The sequence below is a fragment of the Nicotiana sylvestris genome, chromosome 5 (assembly GCF_000393655.2).
Source record: "Nicotiana sylvestris chromosome 5, ASM39365v2, whole genome shotgun sequence".
Lineage (NCBI taxonomy): Eukaryota > Viridiplantae > Streptophyta > Magnoliopsida > Solanales > Solanaceae > Nicotiana > Nicotiana sylvestris.
Window position 1 is genome coordinate 177,514,865 of NC_091061.1, and position 13,643 is coordinate 177,528,507.

Consider the following 13,643-nt stretch of genomic DNA (forward strand, 5'->3'; position numbering starts at 1 on the left):
TATTTAAATCCCTCTGACCGTTGACCAAGCACATGTGGCAAAATAATGGTTGAGCTGGATAAAGTGAGTGTAATTCACGTGGATAGTGAGCGTGAATATGAACATTTTGAACCAGAAATAATTAAAAGAAAAAGAAAAAATCATTAAAATAAGAATGAAAAATAAATAAGTAAAAAAAAAAGAAATATCTCTTCTTCCCCACTCCCCCCCACAACACCCCCTTCCCTTTTCGTTCCATGACAAGGCTCTCTTTTTGGGTGCTAATGCATCTCTGTCAGTCCAAGCTTCTCAATTTCTTGGAGTTAAGTCCAATTGTGTTTATTTTACTGATGATTTTTATGAACAATACAGTGACTATGAAGAAGGGGCGGCTTGGACATGGGTATTTTCAACATAGCAGATGGCACCTTTAAGGGTCACTATAAGTGTCTTTCCCTTAATCGTTTTACTCCACCAATGTGGCTTGGTGGAGTAACTTGGCGGGGCGACCCGGACGGTGACGACTTGCAACCGGTGTTTGCAGCCATGGCGGGTGTCTCCAATCTCTTGCCTTGTCTTCAATATCTAGATCCGAGCCTCAATTGGAAGGTTATTTTCTTAAGTGCAACGCCTACATGCTCTTTTCCGTTAAATTTTAAAATTCGGAGGAGAAAACCAACAACCCTTGTTCCGCCATTGATTTTCCTCCATTTTCAATTTCTATTCCGCCAGTAATTTTCCTCCATTAAAATGAGTGGAAAATTTGGGTTTGGGGGTATAATAAGCATTTCTCGTTTTATTTTCCTATGTGACCATAATAAATGACCTGGAGCCTACGTGGTTTAATTTTCTTAACGTGACAGCCAACGTGGAGGAGATTATATTACACGCACTACAACCTCCTGTCATAAGCATTTATTATACATGTTTTGAAGGAGTGTAAGTATTCAGTTGGCAAATTGTTAAGTTTGGAGACCGGCATGACAAAATAACACAAGTATAGGTGTCATTTAGGCTATTCTGCCTTTTTTACGTCTTTAAAAAGATTACTATATATAGCTCTTGAACCTCATTCAAAGGTACATATTATATATAGTAGGCGTAATGACTCCCTGATCACTTAAACTTGTAGGACTTTTGAAAGTTGATACACGAACTTTGGATTTTCCCATTTGAACACTCCAACTTGACAAAATGGGTACTAATAAACACATCAACCAGAGCGTGTATATCAATTGCGTTGACATGTACAACACATCATGCTAAGCTATTTATTACTTGCCATGTGTTATTTTTGGGTCCCATTTTTAAATACAAAATCAGAAAAAAAAAATTACAAATACAAAAAAGGAAAAAACAGAAAAACGCCTGAAACATACCCAATATTAATCTGTACCCTCATTGGAGCAACCTGAAGAGAGATCTGCTTCGGTGCCGCAACAACAGCAGAATTGAAGATGGAGACAGCGAGAACCATGAAAGATGTTTCCCCTCACGAATTTGTGAAGGCTTATGCCGCTCACCTCAAGCGTTCTGGCAAGATGGAGCTTTCTGAGTGGACTGATCTCGTCATGACTGGTAAACTCAAAGAGCTTGCTACATATGACCCTGCGTGGTACTACATTAGAGTTGCTTCTACGGCAAGAAAGATCTATTTGAGGGGTGGTATTGGTGTTGGTGGATTCCGAAGAATCTATGGTGGTAACCAGAGGAATGTCAACCGCCCTCGTCATTTCTGTAAGAGCATGGTTCAGTTGCACTCAACATACTTCAGCAATTGTAGAACATGAACATCCGATAGCCAACGTGATCTTGACCAAGTTGCTGGAAGAATTGCTGCTGCTCTTTAAGAGATGAATTCAGACAATTTTATGAATAAATGTTAGGAAGACGAAAGAATTGAAAGGGGAGGGGAAAAGTCTTTTTTTTTCTTTTTCATTTTTCTTTTTTATTTATATTTTATTCTAATTCTATTTTTTTTTTAGTAAAAACAATACTATTCATGCGCCTTGGCAACGTGATTTGCACACTGTTTAGCCATGCCAGCTGCAATGCTTCCACATATGCATGGTCAATGGTCTAAAGTGTTTATTAGTACCCATTTTGTTAAGTTGGAGTGTCCAAATGGGAAAATCCAAAGCTCATGTATCGGCTTTCAAAAGTCCTACAAGTTTAAGTGGCCAGGAAGCCATTACGCCTATATAGTATATAATGAAGAATTATGCACCTTTAACCAGAGGTCCCAAATTCGATTGCTTGAAGAATGAATAATTTTTTTCTGGTAAACAGTGCTTCTCTTTTTAATGAGCTCTACATGACGCTAATATGGATTAATTAGTTGAGGAAAAAATTAATTATAGAGAGATGTATCTATGTCTCCAAATAAATCTCAAACACCACTTTTGTTTCAAATTGGAAGAATTCGAATTACAGATGGTAGAGCAACTTGAAGGGTGTTGGATATAATAATAAAAAGATATTATTGCCTTCTCCTAATTAATAACAAAGGCAATAATAATTAATGTGCCATACGTAGTAGGAAAATATTTAGTTAGTATCTAAAGAAACCCTATTGATCGCCTACGAACTAGACAAAAATACTAGAATATCTTGAAAAGATTATAATATAGTAGTACATAGATGTTTAGGTAGTAGCATGTTCTTGTAGCTAACAAGGGGTTACGGATTCGAGCTTTCAGAATAAATAAAAAAATCCTAATAGAAAGCGTCTCGCATTTTAACAACTATGTGAATTCAAATTAATCAAGACCCAAATGAACGTAATAAAACCAACAAAAAGATAGTTCTTGTGAGCTCTTTTGGTGCGAACAAGTTGGTGAGAGAGACTTAAACAAAAACTTTAGCTAATTACTATTGATCGTAAAAATTATACGGTGCGTCCTATTTAGTCGTCCCCATTTAACTTATACTCATTTTTTTAAAATTTTTAATTTGTACTCACTTTTTAAATAACTTCAGCATCTTTTCTCTTCCTCCTTCGTTTTCTTCTTCAAGTTACAAAACAAACTGGTATTTATCTCGAGAAGCAACGCTGCTTTAGTTATAAGGTCAACTTTTTTTAATTGAACAGTTCGGCAGTTGTACTTCTGGTCTAAATTTACAGCAAATTAGTCTTAGGAAAAAGTTTAAGTTACCAATAGGATAATCTGTAAAATTTTGAAGTTTTTGTATGTTTATTCGTGTTTGAGATGAGAAGATGTACACTATTTTTCTTAAAAAATCACTGCTAATTGTAGTGTTTCAGCTCTAGAGCTGAAGTTCGCCAGTTACAAAACAAAAACTTCAGCACTAAAGCTGAAGTTCGCCAGTTACAAAACAAAAACTTCAGTTTTAGAGCTGAAGTTCGCCAGTTACAAACAAAAACTTCAGCTCTAGAGCTGAAGTTCGCCAGCTGAACTTCGCCAGTTACAAAACAAAAACTTCAGCTTTAGAGCTGAAGTTCGCCAGTTACAAACAAAAACTTCAGCTCTAGAGCTGAACTTCGCCAGCTGAACTTCGCCAGTTACAAAAACAAAAACTTCAGCTCTAGAGCTGGAGTTCGCTAGTTACAAAACAAAAACTTCAGTTCTAGAGCTGAAGTTCGCCGGTTACAAAACAATAATTTCAGCTCTAGAGCTGAAGTTCGCTAGTTAAAAAAACAAAAAACTTCAGCTCTAGAGCTGAACTTCAGGCCCGGTTACTAGAATGCTGAAGTTTTGCATGATTGTCTTTGCTACTTCAACCCCGTATGCTGAAGTTATGCGAAAAAGCGGGTACACTTATAATTTTTTTGTAAAATATGCACAAGTTAAAATGTGACACAAAAAGCGGGTATAGATGCAAATGCCCCTATTGATTAGTAGTATTCTATGGGCCTTAAAAACCATCATTCTTGTCTAATTTCCATTAGACAAACAAGGAAAAGAAACCAATGGATAATCTGATTAATCAAATGCTAGCTGTATGTAGAATTCGTGACTAGATTCTTGGAGAAAAATTAAGGAGGAAAATAAAGATATGAAGACTTTCCACACAAAAAAAATACACCAACAGTGAAATTGTAGTTTTATTTATTACTCAAACAACCCCTATTGTTTTTTAACTTCCTTTTATCCATTTGGTGTATCCAACTAACTGGTCCAACTAGTAACACGACTTAAATTCGGACCCATGTCACTCGGTAACATGACTTAAATATGAGACCTATATCACCCGGTAAATGGTTGGATATTCACTAGCATACTTGTATACGGGCAAAATCGGGCTTGCCCTTTTTGCGTAGCTAATCGAGGGAGGAGCATGATAAGTCAAGGTTCGGCTTCGATTTATATCAAACTATGGTGCAGGGTTAGGTTGTCAAGCTCGAGACCCCGAGACCGATTGAGACTAAGATCGACCAAATCCGAGTCTGAATGAGATCGAGATCGATCAAGTTTGGGACCGAATAAGATAGAGATCGAGGAAAGCTTACTAGGTCGAATAACGAAAAGACGAAATATCCGCAATCGGGCGAGGATCACGGCGCAAATCTCGGCACGTATCAAGAAGAGGCCGATTAATCAGCCAATCATGGGATTTCTTATTGTATTTAGAGTTGTACCAAGAATAGGACTCTCATACTATATAAAGGGGGTCTGACCATTTGTAAAGGCATCATATACATGTTACATAAAGCAATACATTCTTATTCTCTTAAGCTCTCAATATTTCTGTTACTTTGTTCATGCTTTCCGGCAAAATATTCATTTGATTCGAGGGCAACCCAGCACAAGAATCAAAGCTATACATTTTATTTGGTTTACTTTATTTATATTTGCAATTAATTTCAGTATCAATTTACGTTTTCTCTTAGTTTGTGCTAAGTAAATCACGTATCCTTAAAATGGCAGTATAAGTTCAACTGTTATCCGTTTTTAAGGTAAATATTTTGGTGTCCACCATAGGTCTAAGGATAATAATGATTGTCTGGTATAAATTTTTGTAACACACACTATTTTACGCTTGTTCTTTGAAGTGCCTTTGATTACAGGATTAAAAGATGTCAAATTCTCAGTCAGCACCTTAACACATTGACAATGATCTCGGCCACCATGACGATAATGATAACATTGCACCAGGAAACGTTGTACCCCCTGATGGCCTCGATGGAGTTCCGGCTATAGATCCAATCGACGAAAGTTCGTATGTAGCCATCAATGAAAATTTGACCGTCGATCCCGAAAGCAATGTTCGTGGGGGGTACCCAAATCAGAATGCACACGACGATGAAGATGGAAGGATTAACCTGCAGGTAATTTTCAAAATATTGCAGGCCCAACAGGCAGCAATAACTCAGCTCCAAAATCAGAACCACACGCCAAATAGGTTCGAACTCGAGCCATCCCAAGAAGTTGTACCCAGGGCCGAATTGGCTTCGAGAAAATCGAATGAGAAGGAATCAGAGACCAACCCTGCTATTATAAAAATGCTCGAAGAGTTGACAAAGCGAATCAAGATTGGGGAAAAGAAGATAGAGGAAAACGATAAGAAGGTGGAAACCTATAACTCTAGAGTCGACCAAATCCCAGGGTCACCACCGATATTGAAAGGACTAGATTCAAAAAGGTTTGTACAGACACCTTTCCCCCAAGTGCGGCTCTGAAGCCAGTCCCCAAGAAGTTCCGTATGCCCGAGATTACTAAGTATAATGGGACAACTGATCCAAACGGATATGTCACCTCATACATGTGTTCCATCAAAGGAAATGACTTGGAAGATGACGAGATCGAATCCATTTTGTTGAAGAAATTCAGGGAGACTCTATCGAAGGGTGCTATGATATGGTATCATAATTTAGCACCTAATTCTATTGATTTGTTTGCTATGCTTGCAGATTCTTTTGTAAAGGCACACGCCATAGCCATTAAGGTTGCAACAAGAAAGTCGGACCTTTTCAAGATAAGGCAGAAGGACAACGAAATGCTCAGGGAATTCGTATCTCGATTCCAAATGGAACAAATGGACTTGCCACTGGTCACCGATGATTGGGTTGTTCAAGCTTTCACTCAAGGCCTCAACGTTCGGAGTTCCATAGCTTCACAGTAGTTGAAGAAAAAATTGATCAAGTATCTAGCTATCACTTGGGCCGATGTACATAATCAGTATCAGTTGAAGATGAGGGTCGAGGATGATCAACTTGGGACTCCTTCCGGGTCCATTTATCCTAATAGGCCCGTGGATAGAATCATGAAGGATATCGATCGAGGACCAAGGTCGAATAGATATCGATATCAACCGCATAACGGAGACCGTAGAGGCAGCAATTCAAAGTTCATAGGGACCCATGAGCATGGGTGTCTTCGAAAGGGATGTCAGGCCCAAAGAAACGCCACGATTGTTGGAATATAACTTCAACGTAGATGCATCCGCCATCATATCAGCAGTGGATGTATCAAGGACACTAGATGGCCTCAACCTTTGCAGACCGATCCATCCTAGAGAAATCCCAACCAAATATGCAAGTATCATGGCTCCCATGGCCACAAAATAGAAGATTGTAGGTAGCTAAGGGAGGAAGTAGCCCGATTGTTCAACGAGGGGCACCTTCGGGAATTCTTAAGCGATCGAGCCAAAAATCACTTCAAAATAGAGATTCCAGTAGACAGAATGAGCAAGAAGAACCATTGCACATAATTAACATGATCGTTGGAGGGGTCGACACTCCTCAAAGACCAGTATTAAAACGTACCAAGGTTTCGATCACAAGGGAGAAGTGAAATCGAGATTACGTATCAGAAGGAACCTTGTCTTTCAATGATAAGGATGTATAAGGGATCAAACAACCCCACAATAACACACTGATAATATCTGTACTTATGAATAAGACTCAAGTTAAACGTGTTTTGATTGATCCAGGTAGCTCGACCAATATAATTCGATCAAGGGCTGTGGAATAGCTCGGCCTACAAGATTAGGTTGTACCCCCTTCCTGTGTTCTAAATGGCTTAAATATGGTATGTGAAACCACCAAAAGCAAAACAACTTTGCCAGTAAATATGGCTGGGACCATCCAAGAGACGAAGTTCCATGTGATCAAGGGCGATATAAGGTATAATGCCCTATTCGGGAGACCGTGGATCCATAATATAAGGGCAGTGCCTTCGACCCTTCACTAGATTCTAAAGTTCCCAACTCTAGAGAGAGTCAAAACAGTCTATGGGGAGCAAACCGCCGCTAAGGAAATGTTTTCCATCGACGAAGTGATACCAATATCGACACTCTCATCAATGAAAGGGTTGAGTTCGAAGGGAAAGCAGGAGGTTAATAGCAACCACAGACACCGGCCTCGACCCAAACGAAGGAGAAGGGAACTTATGAGGATGATGACTATTGGGTACCTCGATCCTTCACAATCCCCGATAATTCTGACGCCACAAAATCAATGGTCGAAGAGCTGGAACAAATCATATTGATCGAGCATCTGCCCAATCGAAAGGTATACCTGGACACAGGGTTAACTCCCGAGCTCAGGAAAATACTTATTCAATCTCTTATAACTAATATGGATTTTTTTGCTTGGTCCCATCTCGATATGACATGGATCCCACCGGAGATCACTACTCATAAACAAAGCTTATACCCGAAGCTCCGCCTGGTGAAACAAAAAAGGAGGCCTCAATCTGAGGTTAAACACACTTTCATCAAAGATGAGGTAACCAAACTTCTCAAAATAGGGTCCATTCGGGAATTAAAATATCTTGAATAGTTAGCGAATGTAGAAGTTGTCCCTAAAAAGGGAAACAAGCTTAGGATGTGTGTAGACTACAAAGACCTAAATAAAGCATGCCCCAAGGATTCTTTTCCTTTGCCTAACATGGATCGCATGATCGATGCCACAGCTGGCCACGAGATCCTCAGTTTTATCGACGCCTATTCCGGGAACAACCAAATACAAATGAACCCGGAAGACCAGGAAAAATCTTCATTCATCTCTAAGTATGGTACCTGCTATTATAATGTAATGCCATTCGGATTAAAAAATGCTGGTGCAACCTATCAACGCCTAGTAAACTGAATGTTGAAGAACAAATAGGGAAATCTATGAAAGGTTATATTGATGACATGTTAGTTAAGTCCCTACGAGCAGAGGACCATTTGAAGCATTTACAGGAAACTTTCAGTATACTGAAGAAATATAGCATGAAGCTCAACCTAGAGAAATATGCATTCGGGTCGGGTCTAGAAAATTTCTCGGATTCATGGTGTCAAATCAGGATATCGAGATCAACCCTGATAAGATCAAAGCAATCGAGGATATCGCGGTAGTGGATAATGTGAAGGTTGTACGAAGGCTAACCGAGTGCATTGGAGCCCTAGGTGGATTCATCTCGATATCGTTCGATAGAGGTCATCGATTCTTCTCGTTGCTGAAAAAGAAGAATAACTTCACATGGACCCCAGAATTTGAACGAGCTTTGGAGGAACTTAAGCGATACTTGTTGAACCGCCATTGCTTCACATGCCGAGGGAAGACGAACAAATTTACTTATATCTGGCAGTATTAGAGATAGCAGTAAGTGGGGTCTTAATCCGAGAAGAACAAGGTACACAATTCCCTATCTATTATGTTAGTCGGACGCAAGGTGAATCTGAAACTAGATATCCTCATCTAGAAAAGCTAGAACTCGCTTTGATAAGCGCTTCTAAGAAACTTAAACCATACTTTCAATGTCATCCCATATGTGTTGTAACAACTTATCCTCTTCGATATATTTTCATAAACCCGATCTTTCGGGGTGATTGGCCAAATGGGCCATAGAACTCAATGGGTACGATATTGAGTATCGACCCCGAACAATCATCAAGTCTCAAATCTTGACAGACTTCGTGGATGGCTTCATACCATCCGTAGTGCCCGAGGTTGAAAGAGAATTATTAGTCAACCTGGGTAAATCTTCGGTGATCTGGATCCTCTTTACAGATGGTGTTTTGAGCGTGAAGCGGTCCAAAATCGGCATCATGCTGAAACCACCCACAGGTAACGTGGTTAGACATTCTATTAGAACTGTAAGATTGACTAACAACGAGGTCGAATATGAGACCATGATTGCAGGTCTCGAACTAGCCAATGGCTTGGGAGCAGAGGTGATCGAAGCCAAATGTGACTACCTCATCGTTGTGAATCAGGTAAACGGAGCGTTTGAAGTTCGAGAGGAATGAATGCAAAGATACCTGGATAAGCAACAAGTAACTCTACACCAGTTAAAAGAATGGACTTTGCAACATGTGCCACAAGATCAAAATAGAGAAGCTGATAGGTTTTCAATGTCTTTGACTTATGTTTTGATGATCTAACAAACATTGTCAAGAACCAGAGAGGGAACCTGACACACTTGGGCTACACTGCAAGTTAATAGATTCCAGTTCAATGTGAACTGCTATAGCTTCAGGGGATAGAGAACCAAACAAGGACCTAATACCCTTGTTGTTCCCTTATAGCAGTGCGAAGTCAATGGGACACAGTTGGAAGTGACATGATTGCCTACACTGTTTGCAGTGCCCATTATTCCTTGACCAACTAAAGTGCTTACATCATTTCAAGTGATATCATCAAGGTGTATCAACAATGAGTTTATATCAAAACATCACTTGAACACTTCTGTTTCTCATTCAAGCCTGTTGCACAACAGAGAAATTAATTCTCACGAGCTTGAAGAACAAAGTTAAACGCTACTACGGACCAGTTCCTAAAGTTAGTATTTTGTTGTCCTTAGTTGAGTTGTAACTTTGTGATTATTGCATCTCCTAAACTTCTTAGCCATAAGCGTTGATTAGGATCCCTCTTGTGACATTCGTAAACTCTCTGAGTTTATGTTGTGACTAGGTTTAGACATAAGTTAAAGTCTTTGTAACTAGAGAGTGACAAAGTGGCTTGTGATAAGAGTATCACAAGTTAGTTAAAGTCTTTATAACTAGAGAGTGACAAAGTGGCTTGTGGTGTGAGTACCACAAGTTAGTTGAGTTAAATTCTTTGTAATGGAGTCATTACAAGGTGGCTTGTAATCTATGTTTACAAGTTAGTGAAGTTGAAAGCCTACAGGTGTAGGTCGTAATTTTTGTCCCTTTGAGTTGGAATTTTTCCACGTAAAAATCTTGTGTCTCATTTACTTACAGCTTTATTAGCATTCACAGCATAACCTCATAAAGGACTAGGTACTCTGCTGATTGGTGGACTCATACAAACTAACAGAAGCTCATGACTTTGCAAATCTAGGCTCGTTGGTCGAAGATAACGAACTCAATTCGGGGGTTGAAGAAGGCCACGCCGAGATAAACTCCACGAGCTTGACTTGGGATTAGAGAAACAAATATATAGAGTATTTGAGGATCAGAAAACTTCCTTCAGATCCAAAGGAATAGAGGGCCCTGCGTATGAAGGCAGCCCGATTTAGCTTGTCCGAAGATGGAAACTTGCTCAGAAGGATGCTCGATGGTCCGCTAGCGATATGTCTGGGACCAGAAGATACCGAGTATGTTTTGAGGGAAGTCCACGAAGGCACATGTGGGAACCACTCAGGCGTCAAATCACTGGTTCGAAAGGTAATCAGAGTCGGGTATTACTGAATTGATATGGAAAACGATGCGAAGGAGTTTGTGCAAAAATGTGATAAATGTCAAAGACATGCATCGATGGTTCATTAACCCTGGGAGTTGTTGCATTCGGTTTTATCCCCATGGTCGTTCATGAAGTGGAGTATGGACATCGTCATCCCTCTTCCATCATTACCAGGTAAGGCTCAATTTGTTTTATTTATGACTGATCATTTCTCAAAGTGGGTTAAAGCACATGCCTATCAAAAGGTCAGGGAGAAAGAAGTCATCGACTTTATTTGGGACCACATCATATGTCGAATCGGAATACAATCCGAAATTGCATGTGACAACAGAAAACAGTTTATCGGCAACAATGTGACCAAATATCTCGAAGGCCTCAAAAATCAAAATGATTTTATCAACACCTTATCACCCTAGTGGAATGGGCAAGCCGAATAGACCAACAAAACCATAATACAAAACCTCAAGAAAAGGTTGACCGACGCTAAAAGAAAATGGAGAGAAGTCCTACCCGAAGTCCTTTGGGTATATCGCACAACTTCGAAGTTTAGTACCAGGGCTAGACATCATTTGGACCACATCGTATGTCGATTCGAAATACCATCCGAAATTGCATGTGACAACAGAAAGCAGTTTATCGGCAACAAGGTGACCAAATTTCTCGAAGGCCTCAAAATCAAAAGGATTTTATCAACACCTTATCATCCTAGTGGGAATGGGCAAGCCGAATAGACCAACAAAACCATAATACAAAACCTCAAGAAAAGGTTAACCGATGCCAAAGGAAAATGGAGAGAAGTCCTAACTGAAGTCCTTTGGGCGTATCGCACAACTTCGAAGTCTAGTACCAGGGTTACCCAGATCTCTTTGATTTATGGCGATGAAGCTTTAATACCGGTCGAAGTTGGGGAGCCGAGCATCAAATTCTGATATGCGACAATGGAATCAAATGACGAGGCCATGAATACGAGCCTGGAGCTATTAGATGAATGACGTGAAGCTACCTTTATTCGATTGGCTGCCCAGAAACAACAAATCGATATGTATTACAATCAAAAGGCCAACCTTTGATACTTTAATATCGGGGACTTGGTACTAAGGAAGGTCACGTTAAATACCCGAAATCCAAATGAAGGAAAATTGGGTCCGAACTGGGAAGGGCTGTTCCAGATTCTTGAAATCACAGGAAAAGGATCCTATAAGCTCGGAACGATGGACGGAGATCAGCTACCGAATAATTGGAACGTAACCCATATCACACGATAATACTGCTGAGGTACGACCCTATTTCAATCCTTTTTATTTTTTGACTAACACTTGCAGGTTATCGACGAGGAGGTACGAAGCCTTTAGGTCTGAAAGCACGCATTGAACTATTTTTCCCTTAAAATATTTTTGTCCCAAATGGGTTTTTCGGCAAGGTTTTTAACAAGGCAACAGTGGATCGTGCTACCTTAGAATTTAAAGCCGATCACGAATCAGTATCAAAGACCATGTTTATAGTATCCGAAATTTCTCTACAATCAACCTCGAATACTGTGGGGGATTACCCTTGGATATTGAATTATTCTAGCAAAGAAATTATTTCAAAATGAAAGTGTCTTAATAGGTAGGATTTATTGTAAGGGCCAAACGGTCAAAACAATCTGTGCCCACAAAGATTGCTCGAGCCCTGACATAAAACATGTAACCTAATACTTTTGATCTATTATGGAAACGAGCCCAAGGGCCGATTGCAATAGGAGTTTGGATAATCACCCTAACACTCAGGGACTGCCGTCCATAAAAAAAACTCGAATTGATCGAACTATTGAACATCGAGGGCATAAGAGCACTTAGGCAACCCTCAAATTTTAAAGGCCACGGCCATACCTACTCACTACAAAAAAAACAGGAATTAGCTATGAATGTCGTCGCTAATCTATCGCTAAAACGCTCGTAGCTAGCTGAATCTTTTGATAATCCATAGCTAATCCGTCGCTAAATGAGATTAGCGACGAATTGTTTTGTTTAGCTACAAAATTTGTCCGTCGCTAAAACCTAATTTTTTTAGTAGTGCTCGGGGAGGAGAACTCAAGAAAGCGAGCTCACTGGGATACACCCGAACTAAAAGGCTACGGTCCATTAAACACAGTTCGGAGATGTCTGAAATCCGTACCAAATATAAGCCTTCAAAAAAGAAAAAATTCTTTCACAACCGGTTCTAAAGGCTACCCTCGGAATAATTCTAAACTTAAGATATTTTCCGGAAAAACTTCTATAAACACTGAAACCCAATAACGCCTTAACCCAAAAGGGCAATAAAGATAAGGTTTGTTCGAACCCTCGAACACAACCTTATTATTTTGTTCTAAGGCATTCCAACCTTTGTGAATACAAGCAATAAAGCAAAGGAAAAATTTTAGAGCCGAAAAGGATGGAAAGTCAAGTGAATATATATATATATATATATATATATATATATATATATAAACGATTGTTTTACAAAAGCCAGATCGGCCAAAAACAAAAGAAAGTAAAATACAAAGGCGTCAGGGCTACTTTTACTTCGAGTTCGACAGATCATCCTCACCGACTAGAAAGCCTAAGGGTTATCTTATTTCAAGCTCAGGCGAGACCTCACTCGGCTATTAAAGCTTAAGGGTTATTTTTATTTTCGAGTTCGATAAACCAGTCGCACCAGGCTATCAAACTTAAGGGTTAACTTAATTCAAGTTCAAATAAATGATCTAACTTGGCACAAAACCGCCTCAGTTCAAATTCGAGCTTTCGATCGAGGTTTACCGATCAGGAATGGTCGAGGATAGTACTTAACATCGGTCCTTACCATCTTAAAGGTTCGAATGTGATCCGATTATTTCATACTAAGGCACTTCGACCTTTGTATAAATTAACAAAAAGGCAGCAAATTCAGAAGCCATGGAAAGGAAGAAAGTTTTTACATATATCTCAAAAGCCTTTTTACAAGGTCCATATGGCCCGATTAAGCATTCTTTACAAGGGTCGATCGGACTCAAAATAAAAACAAAAAATTACAAAGGCTAAGCAACATGGTCCTTATCAGAAGAAGC

The 13,643-nt window shown here is 39.5% G+C and overlaps 1 protein-coding gene across 1 annotated transcript; it reads left to right on the forward strand.

Annotated features, from left to right (window-relative positions):
* Positions 1–1,436: 1,436 nt before the first annotated feature.
* On the forward strand, positions 1,437–6,063 carry LOC104214044 (small ribosomal subunit protein eS19x-like). Its single transcript, XM_070147356.1, has 2 exons — positions 1,437–1,716; positions 5,852–6,063. The coding sequence occupies exons 1-2, from the start codon at positions 1,437–1,439 to the stop codon at positions 6,061–6,063; spliced, it is 492 nt and encodes a 163-aa protein (XP_070003457.1).
* Positions 6,064–13,643: the final 7,580 nt, after the last annotated feature.

Coding starts and splice junctions, on each gene's coding strand:
- LOC104214044 (XM_070147356.1), top strand. CDS start 1,437: ATGGAGACAGCGAGAACCATGAAAGATGTTTCCCCTCACGAATTTGTG. Junction 1,717..5,851: donor CAACCGCCCTCGTCATTTCT/GTAAGAGCATGG, acceptor CTATGCTTGCAG/ATTCTTTTGTAAAGGCACAC.